General features: G+C 39.6%; 1 protein-coding gene across 2 annotated transcripts in view; it reads left to right on the forward strand.

Moving 5' to 3' along the window:
- Positions 1-1,020: 1,020 nt before the first annotated feature.
- The window catches only part of CCDC25 (coiled-coil domain containing 25), a 41,204-nt gene continuing 26,939 nt past the window's right edge, over positions 1,021-15,285 (forward strand). For both annotated transcript variants that reach the window (XM_039217362.1, XM_039217363.1), the window contains exons 1-3: positions 1,021-1,134; positions 6,415-6,462; positions 12,909-12,948. In XM_039217362.1, the coding sequence (XP_039073293.1) occupies positions 1,107-1,134; positions 6,415-6,462; positions 12,909-12,948 (116 nt within the window). In that variant the 5' untranslated portion in view covers positions 1,021-1,106. The remainder of the gene's footprint in view (positions 1,135-6,414; positions 6,463-12,908; positions 12,949-15,285) is intronic.

The raw sequence follows: 15,285 nt of genomic DNA on the forward strand, positions 1-15,285 counted from the left end.
ATTATTCCCATTTTACTGAGAATAAAACAGGGCCTAGAAACAATTACAATTTGTAGGATATAGCTTAGGTTCTTGCTTAGGGAAGCTGTATGTTCTTAAAGTACTCCTGGGTTGTCAGCTACTGTTATTCCCTTTGTTATCAGTAGCTCCTGGTACAGTATTTGGCACATTCTTAGTTCTAAATAAATTTAGTTACGTGGTGCACTTCATAGAATATAGCCTGTTGGAGTGAAAAGGAAAAAATCAGGTCAAAATTAACTGCTGGGGAGCTTTACATGAGTGAAATTATTCCCACTTGACAAAAGCTGTTAGATCTCTGAGGTTCAGAGGTTTGGAATTTGCCCTATCACACACAGGTAATAGATGGAAGAGCTCAGATTAAAAGGCAGAATAGCCCAACAAGAGTCCAAACCTCAGTAAGCATATGCCTCTGGGGAATATCACTAACCACTTTGAGCACTCACTATGTTCTAAACCCCTTACGCCTATTAACTTTTTTAACCTTAGCAAAATAACTCATAAATTAGTTGGTCTACTCATCTTCATTTTGCAGATAAGGTAAGTGAAGCACACAATGTGCTCAACAAGTGCCTTACAAGTGGTGGGACAAGAACGTGAATAGTGGAGGAATTCGGGTTCATTTCAAAATAAAATGAGCTTCTACTCAGTGTCAAGTACTGTGAATAGCACAGTGAACACCTGTGAAGAAGGCTAACTGTTTCTGCTCCCAGGGAGCTAATAAGGGGGTGGTGGGTGGCAGATATAACCAGTGGAGACTGGTGAAAGTTCTGAAAATAAAATCGGCCAGCAGTGTTTTTCTTTTAAAAAGACAGTTTTCTCGCTGTGTTTTCCAACCACGAAATCTCTAGCTTCATCCTTCCATCTCAACCCCGAGGCCAATAAAGCCTCTTAGCTCACCTACACCTTCTTCCTCGCCAGGATTAAAGATGGCGCCGACGGGCTTGCGTTATGACGCGACCTGACGTACGCCGGAAGTGAGCGAGGAGTTCCGGGGAACAGGCGGCCTCCGCGCTTCTGGTGTCCTGGTATCTTGCGAGTTGAGGGCCGCTATTCTGCGCTGGAGTCGCTGCGCCGCCGCCGGGATCATGGTGTTCTACTTTACCAGCAGCAGCGGTGAGTGAGCGCCGCGACCACCTCGGTTACTGCTCGACCGCGGGGTTCCGAAGCTGTGACCCTCAGGCTACCGTTGAGCCTGGACTTCGTCCTAAAAGGTCTCCTAGTCAGTAGGTGCTTCTTCCCGCGCGCTCTCGGTCCCCACTCGTGTCTCTCCGTGTGCCCTTGACCAGGGCCTGGCGGGAGTATAAGTGGACCATAACCCCTGCTGTCCTTGCATCCGGAGTTCTTTTCCTGAAGAGAGACCCCCTTTCGTTACCTGAAATTGACATGTTTGTGGGCTTCTTCACATCCCCACCCCAGGCTCACCCTCACCGCCTTAGCCTTTATTCTGGCTGCGTCCTTGTAATTATCCACTTTGAGGTAGAAAGGAAATACCTGCCAAGAACTCAGCCTTACAGGAAGGGTTCCGTACCTTTCTAGGATGGGGTTGTAGGGCTTGGAAGGAAACAAAACAGTAAAAAGACCCTGGAGTGGCCAGGGTACTCTCTAGGCAGAGTTGATGTCCCAGATATCAAAAATTGACATGATAATGTTTCTGATTTTTCTTTGGCCGAAGAGGAAAAGGTGCGTTTAGTTCCCAGGAAGTGCTATGGTCTGGACTCGTTTTTCCCTTTGCATGATCAATCCCCAATTAACTTCCTTAAGACAACTCTGGCCCATCTTTTACAAGTGCCTTTCCCGACCTAACTCCCACCCCAGAGATTGCTTACATAAACCATTTTGGGAACGCCACTAACACCCCACATGTACCTTTGGTATTCCTCATATGTAGTATTAAATGCTGTCTGCTTCATCTAGACTGTAAGCTCCTTGAGGACAGGGGCAGGATCCCCTTGTTTACCTAGCTTAGTGCTTGCCTCATAGTAGCTAATAAATGCTTGTTGAATAAACTAACGGTATTTTTTAACTTAGTCATAACACATACTATTCTATTGCTATTCTCCTTACTTGTTAAAGATGAGATTTAAGCGAAACTAGTTCCATGCTGTTTGTGTGGGTTTGAATAGGGTGATACTTTCTCTTTGCAGATGAGAACGTTAAGACCCAGGGAATCTGTAACACAGATCATCCCCAGTCACCCCTCCTATACCATCATGCTGTCACATCTCACAATTTTGTTCAATAGTCTAGACTTCCACAGTGTCCCATAAGCTATTTCTCTGCATTTATAGATTTGGTTTGTCTTACTCATATTATTAAAATTATCAGAAATAAAATTCACACTAGCCTGAAAAATCGTTTCAGGGCCCTGATAGCATTGTCATGCTTCATCTTTTCTGTTCCGTTTGCTAACTTTGTCATAAGTCTAACATCAATTTTTAGCTTCCCAACTACAGGCCCAACAGTGGAATTAAAAAATACAGGTTGGGGAGGGGGGAACCTGGGTAGCTCAGCTGGTTGAGTGTCTGACTTCAGCTCAGGTCATGATCTCCTGGTTTGTGAGTTTGAGCGTCACATCAGGCTCATTGCTGTCAGTGCAGAGCCCACTTAGGATCCTCTGTCTCCTTATCTTTCTGTCCTCCCTCCCCCCACTTTCTCTTTCAAAAATGAATAAATACTAAAAAAAAAATACAGGTAGGGTATACAGGCACTAAAGGTAGTTTATGCTAGCTGCCTAATTCTCCTTACAGCCATTCTAAATTCTTTGAGCACTAGTAATACACAGGTGCCCACAGACTATAGGTCATATTTTTTTCATTGGCTTCTATTATAAGGTCAGAATTGCTTCCTGTTGGAAAAATATTTGGTCTTTAAGTCTAATAAAAATGCACCTGTGCAGCAAATCTTTTAAAATTACAAAGTTAATGGAAAAATTATAACCTTGTCAGTTAAACAGTAGTAAAACTACGTATTCCATTACATAAAACAACTTGAACATATAGAATCTTCAGGTAACGACTTCATATAGATAGCCAAGCTTTCAACCAACTTACGGTTTACTGTTTAAAAACTTTTTAAATGGGAAGAAAATCTCAGGATTTTTTTTGTTTTGTTTGTTTTTTGTTTGGGGGGATTGCCTTTACTTTTAAAATTAGTATCTGAATAAAATCTCATTGACTTCATGTTTCATGCCTTGTCATAATGGAATAATGAAACATTAGCCTTACTGTATTTCCACTGTCAAATTCAAGACCATCTGATTTATTGACCCACCAAGTATCTGAACTTGGTTCATTGAGTTCACCTGTAGTTTTAGTACCTTTTAATTGCGTCTATCTCAAGATAGATTGTTCTTTTTTTTTTTAAATTTTTTAATGTTTTTATTTATTTTTGAGAGAGAGAGAATGAGAGAGAGAGAGACAGCGTGAGCAAGGGAGGGTCAGAGAGAGAGGGAGACACAGAATCTGAATCAGGCTCCAGGCTCTGAGCTGTCAGCACAGAGCCTGACGCAGGGCTCAAACCCGTGAACCATGAGATCATGACCCGAGCTGAAGTCAGACACCTAACTGACTGAGCCACCCAGGCGCCCCTCAAGATAGATTGTTCTATAAACCGTGAAATTATTACAGAGTTTCTAGGGTGGATTGGTTGCTATACCTGAATCTAGTACCTTCAAGATAATTACCTTTCATACTAATTAAACATACTTGGGCAAGAATAACAAAAGTACTAGAATAATTCAGTTTACTTTTCTTTTTTTCTTATTAACATAGGAACTTCATTGAGACTTCTTGCTCAGCAATCATGCTCCTTTTTACTTTTAATTTTCTATTTAGAGTAATTTCAGTTTTTCAGAAAAATTCAAAAATAATAAAAGATTTCCTTTATAATCTCTCCCCTAGATTCTAATATTTTGACTTCTATTTCTTTCTTTTCCTGTCTCACCTCTTTCTACACACACACACACACACACACACACACACACTTTTTCTTGAAACATTTGTTGAAAATTTACAGTTTACCCCTAAATACTTCAGGTTTTTCCCCCTAAAATCAAAAAGCATTCCTCATTATCAAAATTCGGAAATTAATGTTGCAGCAGTATTATGATCTAATCATACTTTATATAGTGTTCATCAGTGTCCTAATAATGCATTTATAACAGGGAAATTACCAATCATTGTTGCATTCTGCTGTCATTCATTACTCTTTAGTCCATTCTAATCTAGAGCAGTTGGTCAACCTTTCTCTTTCATGACACTGTTGTTGAATTATTTTGTAGAATACAAATATTTGTATTTGAGTTATGTTCAGTTTGCATTTGAGTTATGTTCTTAATCACCTCATTTTATAGGTCAGCCATCCAAACAGTAGTCTGTCATTCTCTTGACTGTAATTTAGATGGCTTAGCCTGCACAAACAGCTTTATTTTATTTTAATCATTTTAGAAATTACTTTCAGTCTGATTACAAAACCATCTATATATTTTGTAAGTGAGCTAGTAGCCAAGGAAAGTATTATTAACAGCTGTATGTGTATCTTTCCATACATATACAGAAGATAGGTGCATATATTAAAAAATAAATTTGTAAACATGTACAAACAACTATATATTCATTTTTTACAAATTGAATCTTGCTTTTTATACAAAAATGCTGTTCTGTTTAATTTCTACCTTTTCTTTTCAGTGGGTACCTGGTATTTGTTTGAATATTCTATGGTGTGTTTAACCAGTCTCAACTAATGAGTGTTTAGTTTGTAAAAACATCATTGCTTCATAGAATAGTTATAGTATGTACTTAGTGGTGACATTGTAGGATCAAAGGGTGAATACTGCTAGCTCATGCAGAGAATCTGAAATGGTTTTATTTCTGCACTTCTGGTATTTGTTAACAATGGCTGTTCTAGCTATGCTAAGGCCTTACCAAGCTAATGTAGTGCTCAGTTATAAGCAGCTATTTCTGTCAATGCAAATACTCTCCTTTCCAGTTAGTTCTCTCAACCACTTCCAAGTATTTTGGGTTGTAGTCATTATAACTGTTGACTGAAGGAAATGAGATTTTTCCCTCCCCAAGAGAGGTAACTGTGATAATTTAGAGAGCTTCTCGGGGCGCCTGGGTGGCTTAGTCGGTTAAGCGTCCAACTTTCACTTAGGTCATGATCTCGCGGTTCGTGGGTTTGAGCCCCGCGTTGGGCTCTGTGCTGACTGCCAGCTCAGAGCCTGGAGCCTGTTTCAGTCTGTGACTCCCTCTCTCTCTGACCCTCCCCTGCTCACACTGTCTCTCTCTCTCTCTCCTAGAAATAAAAAAAAAAAAAAAAAAAAAAAAAAAAAAAAAAAATTTAGAGAGCTTCTCATTACTGGAAGTACAGGCAATTTATTTAAGAATTTATAAATGAAAGAGTGCTGCTCACTGGCCTTTAGAGTTCCACTCATATATACTCATTCTGTGCTGTCTAGCAACAGTCAACAAACTACCCAGACTGGAGGCCCAGTGGCTATTAATTCAGGAGTCTTGGTACAAATGGGGTCAAACAAGTTTTGGTAGACTAGCTTGGAAATCCAGTACCCAGATAGAATTTCCACTAGGAAAGTGAACTTTTTAGTTGACCCCAGATGGAAGATGCCTACATTAAAAGACACTAGCTTAGTAAAGCAAATGTCATTTCTAAGGTGAATATTCAATTTGGTTTAGGGCAGTGGCTCCTAACCCTGAATTCACATTGGAAATAATTGGAGATCCTGTAAAAAACACTATTGCTTACCCACCAGAGATTTGGGTTTGGTTAGTCTTAGTGGAGCTGGGACATAATTAGGTGGTTCTAATGTGTAATGAGGGTTCAGAATCACTGATTTAGAAGATGTTTGAAAACCATATTTCTCCAGAATGGGATAGGGGCCCATTATAATGTGTAGCACAGCTGGTAAAAACTAATACTGGCTAAATAAAATTATGAAAAACTTAGCTAAGTATAGGAACCTATTTTTAAATGGTTGAGGTGAAGGTTGGGTTTTTTGTTTTGTTTTTAACTCTTTAGAAGAAGACAAAATTATAGGACTAAACTGGAGTTGTATTAAACTATATTCTTAGGAAAGTAGGGAAGAAGCTTCTCTAATAAGGATCAGTAAACTTTTCCTATTTGGGCCCGATAGTAAATTCTAGACTCTGTGAGCCAAATCCAGTCTCTGTAGTTTTTCTTTTTCATTTTGTGTCTTCAACTCTTTAAAAATATAGAAATTGTTTCTTAGCTTGTGGGCTATCCAAAAACAGGGTTGTATCTGACCTACAGGCCATGTCTTGCCAACCTGTGATGTATTTGTCACTTGATTTTCCTGTGAAGCAGTTTTGCTGGGGATGAAGTTATCTAACTGTGTTTTATATTTTTGTTTTGTCTTAGTTAACTCATCTGCTTACACTATTTACATGGGAAAGGATAAATATGAAAGTAAGTTTTCAAAAGCATTTGATTTTGAAATTTCCAACAGGTAAGTGTTAATTGCCTCCTCCCCCATCCCCTATGGTTGGTTGGATATGAGTTTTCAACTAACTACTACTAGTTAAGTCCATTAGAAGGAACTCCAATGGGTTAACTTTCCTAGAATTTAGTTATATCAAATAGTATTAGAGCCTATGGGATCACTTGTTGCTGATTAGAAACTTGTTTTTGTGGTATCATTTGATTTAGGGTGACATGAATCAGGTTAACCCATGCTAGTTTATATCAAGTAAAAATAATCTATGACTTGTACATTAATAATCTGTACATTTTTACCACATTTAGGAATCAAGGAAACATATCTATTACGTTTTTTGAGGCTGAAGATGGCTCTTTTTGAGTCATGAAATGTTAACAGTTTTTTCAAAGTTTCTTGACCACTCTCCGCAGAATGAAATACTTTATTCCATACTGCATACATTTATGTAACTAAACCAAAAATTTCCAAAAAATACCCATACTCTTTGCTGTGCCCTCTTTTCTGTTTTATTTTTTAAAAACTAGTCTCAACCTGCTAAATTAATTTTTTGACCCACTAATGAATTTGAACTAAAGCTTAAAAAGAAAACTGCTTAAGGGGATGACCTTTTGATTGCATGAGTGAGGAGGGAGAAGTTTAGCTTTCTTGCTCTAGAGCAATGAGTTGACAGCACTGAGCTGAGGGAGAAAACATTTGCAACCAGGGAGCTTGGAGAAATGACCAGAATCACTCTTCTTCAAGCTTGGAGAAGACACAGTGGCTCTTCTCATAGGGCTAGTGTAATATTCTGGAAAAGACAGCTCTGAAGTCTGGCCCATCTGGGTTAAAATCCCAGCTTGTAGCAAACTAGCTACAGTTACTTAACCTCTTTGAACCTCACATTGTTGAGACGAAAGAAGAGGATCATGGGACAGTATCTGCCTTGCAGGGTTGTGAAGGTTAAATCAAAGAGTGTGTGTAAAGCGCCTGGCCCAGCATGGGCACTCAGTAATGGGAGTCGTCACCACTGGAGCCTGCACCAAAGCTGGCTCCGCCCTCTCATGGGAACACTCCAGGGCTGGACCACTGCCTCAGCAGTCTGAGACTGGGTAATACCCTACGGTTACTTTTCTTTAACCTCCAGTATTGCCTTTTTTCCTCCCTACAACCATCAGTGTTTGTTCTAGGTGCAGTATGAAACTGACAACAGTTTATACTTGATTCTTTAGAAGAGGCAAGTATAACATTTATGGGACATATGATAGTAATGAAATAAATAAGGCCAAAAATTAAAAGATGTCAAAGAACAGTAATGTTATGTATAACTAAGATGTAAATATATATAACTATGTAATTAACATATATGTGATTAATATGACATAAGTGTATGTACACATATATAAAGCGTACATAAAATATGTAACTTGATATATGTGATAGCTATGGAAATCTTTTTAAAATTTTTTTTTTAATTTTGAGAGAAAGTGTGTGTGGGGGAGTGGCAGAGAGAGAGGGGGACAGAGGAACCAAAGTGGGCTCCGCATTGACAGCAGTGAGCCCAATGTGGGGCTCAAACTCACGAACTGTAAAATCGACCTGAGCCAAAGTCAGACCCTCAACCAACTGAGCCACCCAGGCACCCCTATATGGAAACATCTATAGTTCTTAATCAGACCTATATAAATGATTTAGAACTGTGTAGTAATACTGGTTGCCATAAAGCAGAATCAGAATAAGCAAGACTATTACATTCTAGCCAAAAGAAAAAAACAACAGGATAAAATAACTATTTTTTAAACAGTTTTTCCTTATAATGAATTTATGACATGTCTGTAGTGTGACTTAATGGAGAAGCAGTCTGCAGTATACTTGAGTTTTATATCTCTCCTAGTAACTCCTACATCATCATAGGTAATTTGTACTTTTTTCATAGCATTGTCCTGATGAATGTAGCTGAGGAGGGGATGCTATCTCCTTGTATTTACATGTTGAGCAAGGAGGCTGGTTGAAACCAATTATCTGCAGTAGATATGGACCCACATATAACCAAATCTACTTTTCTTCCTATCATATCAAGGATGCAAACCCAAGACTTAGGTTACTGAGAAGCACCTAAAGGAGAGCTCCTGCATATGGTTGCATGGGTTTTGCACCGTGTAACTCTGGGCAGGGGACTGATACGTTTCTTACAGTGAAGGACTGGCCCACACTGCTGGGCTGCTAGTGTCACTGACCTAAGGCAGCTGTGCCAGTGACATTCCCACCAGATCTCTTTTCCTTCCATTTTAGTTAACTGTTTGCTAGAGCTTATCTGTATGGGGCCATTGGCCATCTGAGTGTCCAAAGAGGAAGGTGTATTCTGTGCTTTTAGAGTATTAAAGGTGGAGAGGCACATGCAAAAATGGGTAATGGGTCATTTTGCTTTGTACCTAAAAACTGCTGTCAAAAGTTAAGTCTAATTTGGAGGTGCCTCTGGTGGCTCAGTTGGTTGAGCACCTGACTCTTGATTTAGGCTCAGATCATGATCTCATGCAATTCATGAGTTCAAGCCCACATCAGACTCCGTGCTGGGCATGGAGCTTGCTTAAGATTCTCTCTCCCTCTCCCTCTGCTCCTCCCCTGCTCACTCATGCACTCTCTCAAAATTAATAAAAATAAAAGAATAAAATTTAAAATGTCTATTTAAAAAGTATAGGCAAAATGAAGCAATATTAATAAGTGCTATAGAAGTAGAGGGGGCAGCATAAATGTGATTAGGGAAACCCAAGAAGGAGGAGTGGGTTAGGAGGGGCTTGATGGAGAATCCTTTAAATATCCATTGTCGGAATTTATATTTACAGATATAAATGTAAATATATAATTTATGTCTGCAGATGTAAATTTATATATATATTTTTTAAATGTTTTATTTATTTCTAGGAGAGAGAGAGACAGTGTGAGCAGGGGAGGGTCAGAGAGAGAGGGAGTCACAGACTGAAACAGGCTCTAGGCTCTGAGCTGGCAGTCAGCACAGAGCCAAAAGCAGGGCAAGAACCCACAAAAAGCGAGATCATGACCTAAGAGAAAGTAGGACACTTAACCGACTAAGCCACCCAGGCGCCCCAATTTATATTCTTTCTAGAGTCCACTCGAGTAGAGTTTTGTTGTCATTAAAATGAACATAGAGGGGTGCCTGGGTTGCTGTGTAGATTAAGTGTCTGACTGCGGCTCAGGTCATTATCTCACGGTTCGTGGGTCAAGCCCTGGTTCAGGCTTCATGCTGACAATGCAGAGCCTGCTTCGTATCCTGTCTCCCCTCCTCTGCCCCTCCCCAACTCTCGGTCTCCCTCAAAATAATTAAACTTAAAAACAATAAAATGTATGTAGAAAAAAAACCCAGGGTCTCTTGGAGTCATTTGGAGGTGCCGGCTTTCCTAGATTGCTTTGTGAGAAAGGTATTACTTTTTTTTTTTTAACTTTTTTAAAGTTTTTATTTTTGAGAGAGACAGAACATAAGTGTGGGGGATGAGAGGGGAGCACAGAGAGAGAGGGAGAGACAGAATCTGAAGCAGGCTCCAGGCTCTAGGCTCTGAGCCGTCAGCATGGAGCCCGACACAGGGTTTAAACTGACAAACCACGAGATCATGATCTGCGGCGAAGTCAGATGCTTAACTGACTGAGCCACCCAGGTGCCCCAGAAAGGCATTACATTTTTTTTTTTTTTTTTACAAATAGTTTATTGTCAAATTAGTTTCCACATAACACCCAGTGTTCATCCCCACAAGTGCCCTCCTCCGTGCCCATCCCTCCTCACCCCCACATCCATCAGTCCTCAGTTTTTGTCAGCATTCAAGAGTCTCTCATGGTTTGCCTCTCTCCCTTTCCCCCCTTCTTCTCTCCCTTGTTCCTCAGTTAAGTTCCTCCTAATCCTCCTATATGTGCAAACATATGATATTTGTCCTTCTCTGCCTGACTTATTTTGCTCAGCATAACACCCTCAAGGTCCATCCATGTTGCTACACAAGGTCAGATTTCATTCTTTCCCATTGCCATGTAGTATTCCATGGTATAGATAAACCACATCTTCTTGATCCATTCGTCCGTTGATGGACACTTAGGCTCTTTCCATGTTTTAGCTATTGTGGAGAGTGCACATGTACCCCAGTGTTCATGGCATTACATTTTTAAAGTGCCCTGTTTCTAGTGCTCCAAGCACATCATACTTATTTCTTGATGACTTCAGACTAAGGACTGAATGAAACATTAGTGAATTTTTAATTGAATAATTTACTTTTTCACTAAAAGCCATGTTTTCTTTTTATTAGCCAGCAGGTGTCACTAGGAAGCCAAACATTGCCTGACTAAAGACAAGAGGTTTTTATATTTCCCTTTCCTTTTTTTGATTACTTGTTGGCTGTTGGCTCACCTTCCCATGTAAGCTAATAGAGAGCCTTTCAGAAAATGTATGGTGTCTGCAGTTTCTAAGGTTATCTTCATCTGAGATTTATCCTCATTTTGCTCTTCTGGAAAATGAATATCCCCATTCAAGTTAGATAGATTATACGCTCTTGGGTACATTTTAAGTCCTCTAATCAATCATTTTGTTTACTTTACAATTGTTAACTTTGTATCTCATACTTTAATGCTTTTGTATTAAACACAGTTCATTTATAATTATTAGCATGGCTATTAGTGTAAATTGATCTTCCCTTTCTGTAGTGATATATATTCTTAAAAATATAGAAGTATACATTTCAAACTAACGATTTACCTTTTAAGAATGTAAATATGCTGTAAGGAAATAACCAGGAATGTGAACATATTAAATTTAAAAATATTTACTGAAGCATTTATAATTAAAAACAGCCCAGTGGTGCCTGGGTAGCTCAGTCAGTTAAGCATCTGACTTTTGACTTAAGCTCAGGTCATGGGTTTGAGCCCCACACCAGGCTCTGCATTAATAGTGCAGAGCCTGCTTGGGAATCTCTCTTCCTTGCTCTCTGTCCCTCCTCCACTTGCTCTCTCTCAAAATACATAAACTTAAAAAAAAAAAATGTGAACAATAGAAAAGTTTATTCACGTGATAGAATTAAGTAGTCATTGTTTCCAAAGAACTTTTTAATTTTTATTTTATTTTTATCTAATATATACATAGCTTAAAAATCCAAATAGTAAGGGGCGTGTGGGTGGTTCAGTCGGTTAAGTGTCCAACTTTGGCTCAGGTCATGATCTCACGATTCGTGGATTCAAGCCCTGTGTCGGGCTCTGTGCTGACAGCTAGCTCAGAGCCTGGAGCCTGTTTCAGATTCTGTATCTCCCTCTCTCTCTGACCCTCCCCTGCTCACACTGTCTCTCAGAAATAAAACATTTAGAAAAAAGTTTTAAAATTTTTTAAAAATTCAAAAAAATCCAAATAGTAAGAGAGTATATATCGTAAAAATATTTTCCATCCTGTCCTTTCCAACACCCATGTTCCATCCTGGAGAGGCAGTTACTTTTAACTTCTAGCTATTTCTGTTTTTTTTTTATTATCATATGTGATAGAATTTTAGGTGATTTTTGTTTGCTTTTTTATACTTGTGGTGGTTTTATTTTCTAATTTTCTACAACTTTATAATTAAGAGGTCTTTTTTAAGAAGTAAAACATAGTTCAGTGATGAGCAAAACCATTTTTACAAATAACTTTATTACAGTGAATCAATTTCCTAAGACCTTATTTAACCTCTCAGCTGCTGTAATTTGAAGTTTTACTGACTTTTAATAGAAATATCTTGGGGGGGGTATCTTTGATGGTACCTGGGTGGCACAGTCGATTAAGTGTCTGACTCTTGGTTTCACAGCTTGTGAGATCAAGCCCTGCATCAGGCTCTGTACTGACAGTGCAGAGCCTGCTTGGGATTTTCTCTCTGTCCCTCTCTGTCTCTGTCCCTCCCCCACTAAAATAAATAAGCTTAAAAAAATTAGAAAAATCTGGGGCACCTGGGTGGCTCAGTCATTTAAGCGTCCGACTTCGGTTCAGGTCATGATCTCACAGTTCGTGGGTTTGAGCCCTGCATTGGGCTCTGTGCTGACAGCCAGCTCAGAGCCTGGAGCATGTTTCAGATTCTGTGTCTCCCTGTCTCTCTGACCCTCCCCTGCTCATGCAGTTTCTCTCTCTCTCTCAAAAATAAATAAAAAACATTTAAAAAAATTTTAGAAAACTCTTGAACTTCTTAGAAGTATTGTTATAAAAATTATATCAATTATGATAACTAACGTAAAAGCTATTTTTACAGATTTTTTTTTTCTCTATTTTCAGGCATCAAAGCCTTTCTCAATTACTCTTTTCTCCATTAAGGGAGAGAAACAGTTATGAAAAGAATTGGTATTTCTCTACTCCCCAGCTTAGTATAAACTCTGGCATATTTTCATTTGACAGCTTTTTTTTAACCTTTTGTTTTCTTGTATCTTGCTATAGATGAAGATCTAATAAAGTATGGCTGGCCTGAAGACATTTGGTAAGTAACAATTTTGGTTCTGCTTCCTATGCATTACTTACGTCTTGGATTTGGCCAACCACTTCACTTTTATGATGAAACCTGGAATTCATGCGTTGCGTTTTATTCATGGTCAGTGGTAAGTAGCTTACTGCCAGCTGCCTTCGTTTCTAATTGCCATGTCAACTGGGGGTGATGTCTCAGGGTTGGATCTCAGGCCAGACCTCAGAGGCTTCCTGTTACCTCACGTGTGTCTTCTGAGTGAGTCAGTGAGACCGCCGCCCTCCCGTGCTCAGACCACTCTTCTCGGGGAGATGGATGAGGGCCTCACAAGAAGTGGGGAGGGAAGTAGAAGCTTCCATGTGGATGGACTAGATAGAGAATCTGACCAGGTCCAGCTTTAAAGAAAACGCAGGCTGGGTTCCCTTTGTCTTCTCAACTCCCTCATAAGGTTAGCCCTGTCTTGATGCAGCCTCTACCCCCGTTTCTAAAATATTTTCTGGAAATTTAAAAAATAATAACTATACTTTCTTTGCCTTCTTCTAAGATAATTTAATTTGCTGCTTACAAACCCAGCCCCAAAAACGGTGCAAAACACACCAAAAACTCCTTCATTTTAGTTGAATTCTTTTCTTTTTCTAACTACCTTAGAATGCCATGTGGGCATTTCTGCCACTCAAACCTGGAACCTTTTAGAGGGATCTGGACCCCTGTTACTTTCATTAAATACTGTAGGACTCAGTTTGCTTTCTTTTTGTCTTCAGCTCCTATTCTTGTGATGTCTCCTTCCTGGCACCTGATTTTACACATAGAGCAGGGTGTGGTCTCCACAACTCCAGACACTCCCCTATCAAATTTCGTCCCTGAAGATAAGCACAGATCTTGTTTGCTTTAATGATAGTAATAGTAAACACTGTCATTAGTTATTGAATACCTAACTATATGCCAAGTATTGGTAGCTGTTTACCTTATTGATACACTCAATTTCACAGTGTCCTGTAAAGTAGTTATTGGTATTGTGCCCATTTTTCAGATGAGGAAACTAAGGCTAAGAGAACTGAACAGATCCGCTCTGGTTGTTGCCCGCCCCCAGCCGGCTCTAGTTCTGAATCAACAATTTTTTTCTTCCCTTCGGCTGCTGCTCTTTGGCTGAGGGTGACTTCCTTCCTTCCTCAGGCCATTGCTGCAACTCTCTCTGGACCTCTTTTCTCGAAGTGTGGGCCTGAATCCTTCATTTAATTCCCTACAGAGGCAGAGTTTAGGTGGTCACTTTTTAGAAGAGTAGCTTGATTTTCAGTGAAGTGGACAGCATTGGACATTTATTAGGAAAACTATTACACAGAAACTAACTTAAGCTACCCCCAGATGTGGCCATACCCAGAAGCCCTGGGTGTAGCTGCAGGTACCCACCCAAGGGCCCCTTCTCTCTTGCTCCAGCCTACCCCATTATGGAGGGACTAATACACGATGCAGAAAAAGTGCTTTCCTGTCTGCCCTCTCTAACATCCACACTGTAGGAACCAAGAGGCATGACAAACCTGTGGAATTTTAAAGTCTTTTATTTATTTATTTTTTTTGGTCTGCCTCCTGTCTTGTCCCAGCACAGAGGCCCATCTTCTGAGCTCAAATAACAAGTGTCATCAAGGTAGACACCACTTAATACCCCCTTAACCTCAGGTGGGCAGTTTGCATGGCCAAGGGCTTCTGGATTGCGTGCTGCTTCCCTTCCTGGAACCCTAGACCATAAGCCTCATGAGGACAATGGTCACCTGTTCTGTTTACCACCACATCCCATCACCCAGCATAGGACCTGGCTTATGTTCAGTAGATACTTGTTGACTTCCTAACTAAGTCTTGGCCTGTCTAGAAATGATCTCTACTGGACATTTCTTCACAGTAACTGCGTTCTGGTATCTCCATTTTGAGCACCTGTCATTGAGCTGAATTATTCTAGTTGTCCTTAAAACCCAGAGATCTCCAGATCCTGTCAAGGGAGATTAGAAGGGCTGCATCTGTTAGGTAGTTTATCTGCTGTGAATTTTTAATATGTCAGGTTTGAAGCATAAACACCTACGTAGAAAAGGTTACATACTCAGATGTACCATGAAAGTCAATTTGCCGCAGCCTTTTACCTAATTTTTTTTTTTAATTAAATAAGTGGAAGAGAAATTTCCAATTTACAGCCTATGTCCTATGTATTCTCAGTTGGGTTTTTTATTTCATTATGGTTTACTATCTTCTGGAATGCTGCTTAACCAAATTGGTGTCTACAGATACCTTGAATACCCATTTTGACACTCTGAGATTGATAACTCTTGTTGGAAGTGATTACTTGTACTTTCAGAAGCTATTTGAGGC

The sequence above is a fragment of the Hyaena hyaena genome, unplaced genomic scaffold (assembly GCF_003009895.1).
Source record: "Hyaena hyaena isolate Hyena2069 unplaced genomic scaffold, ASM300989v1 scaffold_682, whole genome shotgun sequence".
NCBI lineage: Eukaryota > Metazoa > Chordata > Mammalia > Carnivora > Hyaenidae > Hyaena > Hyaena hyaena.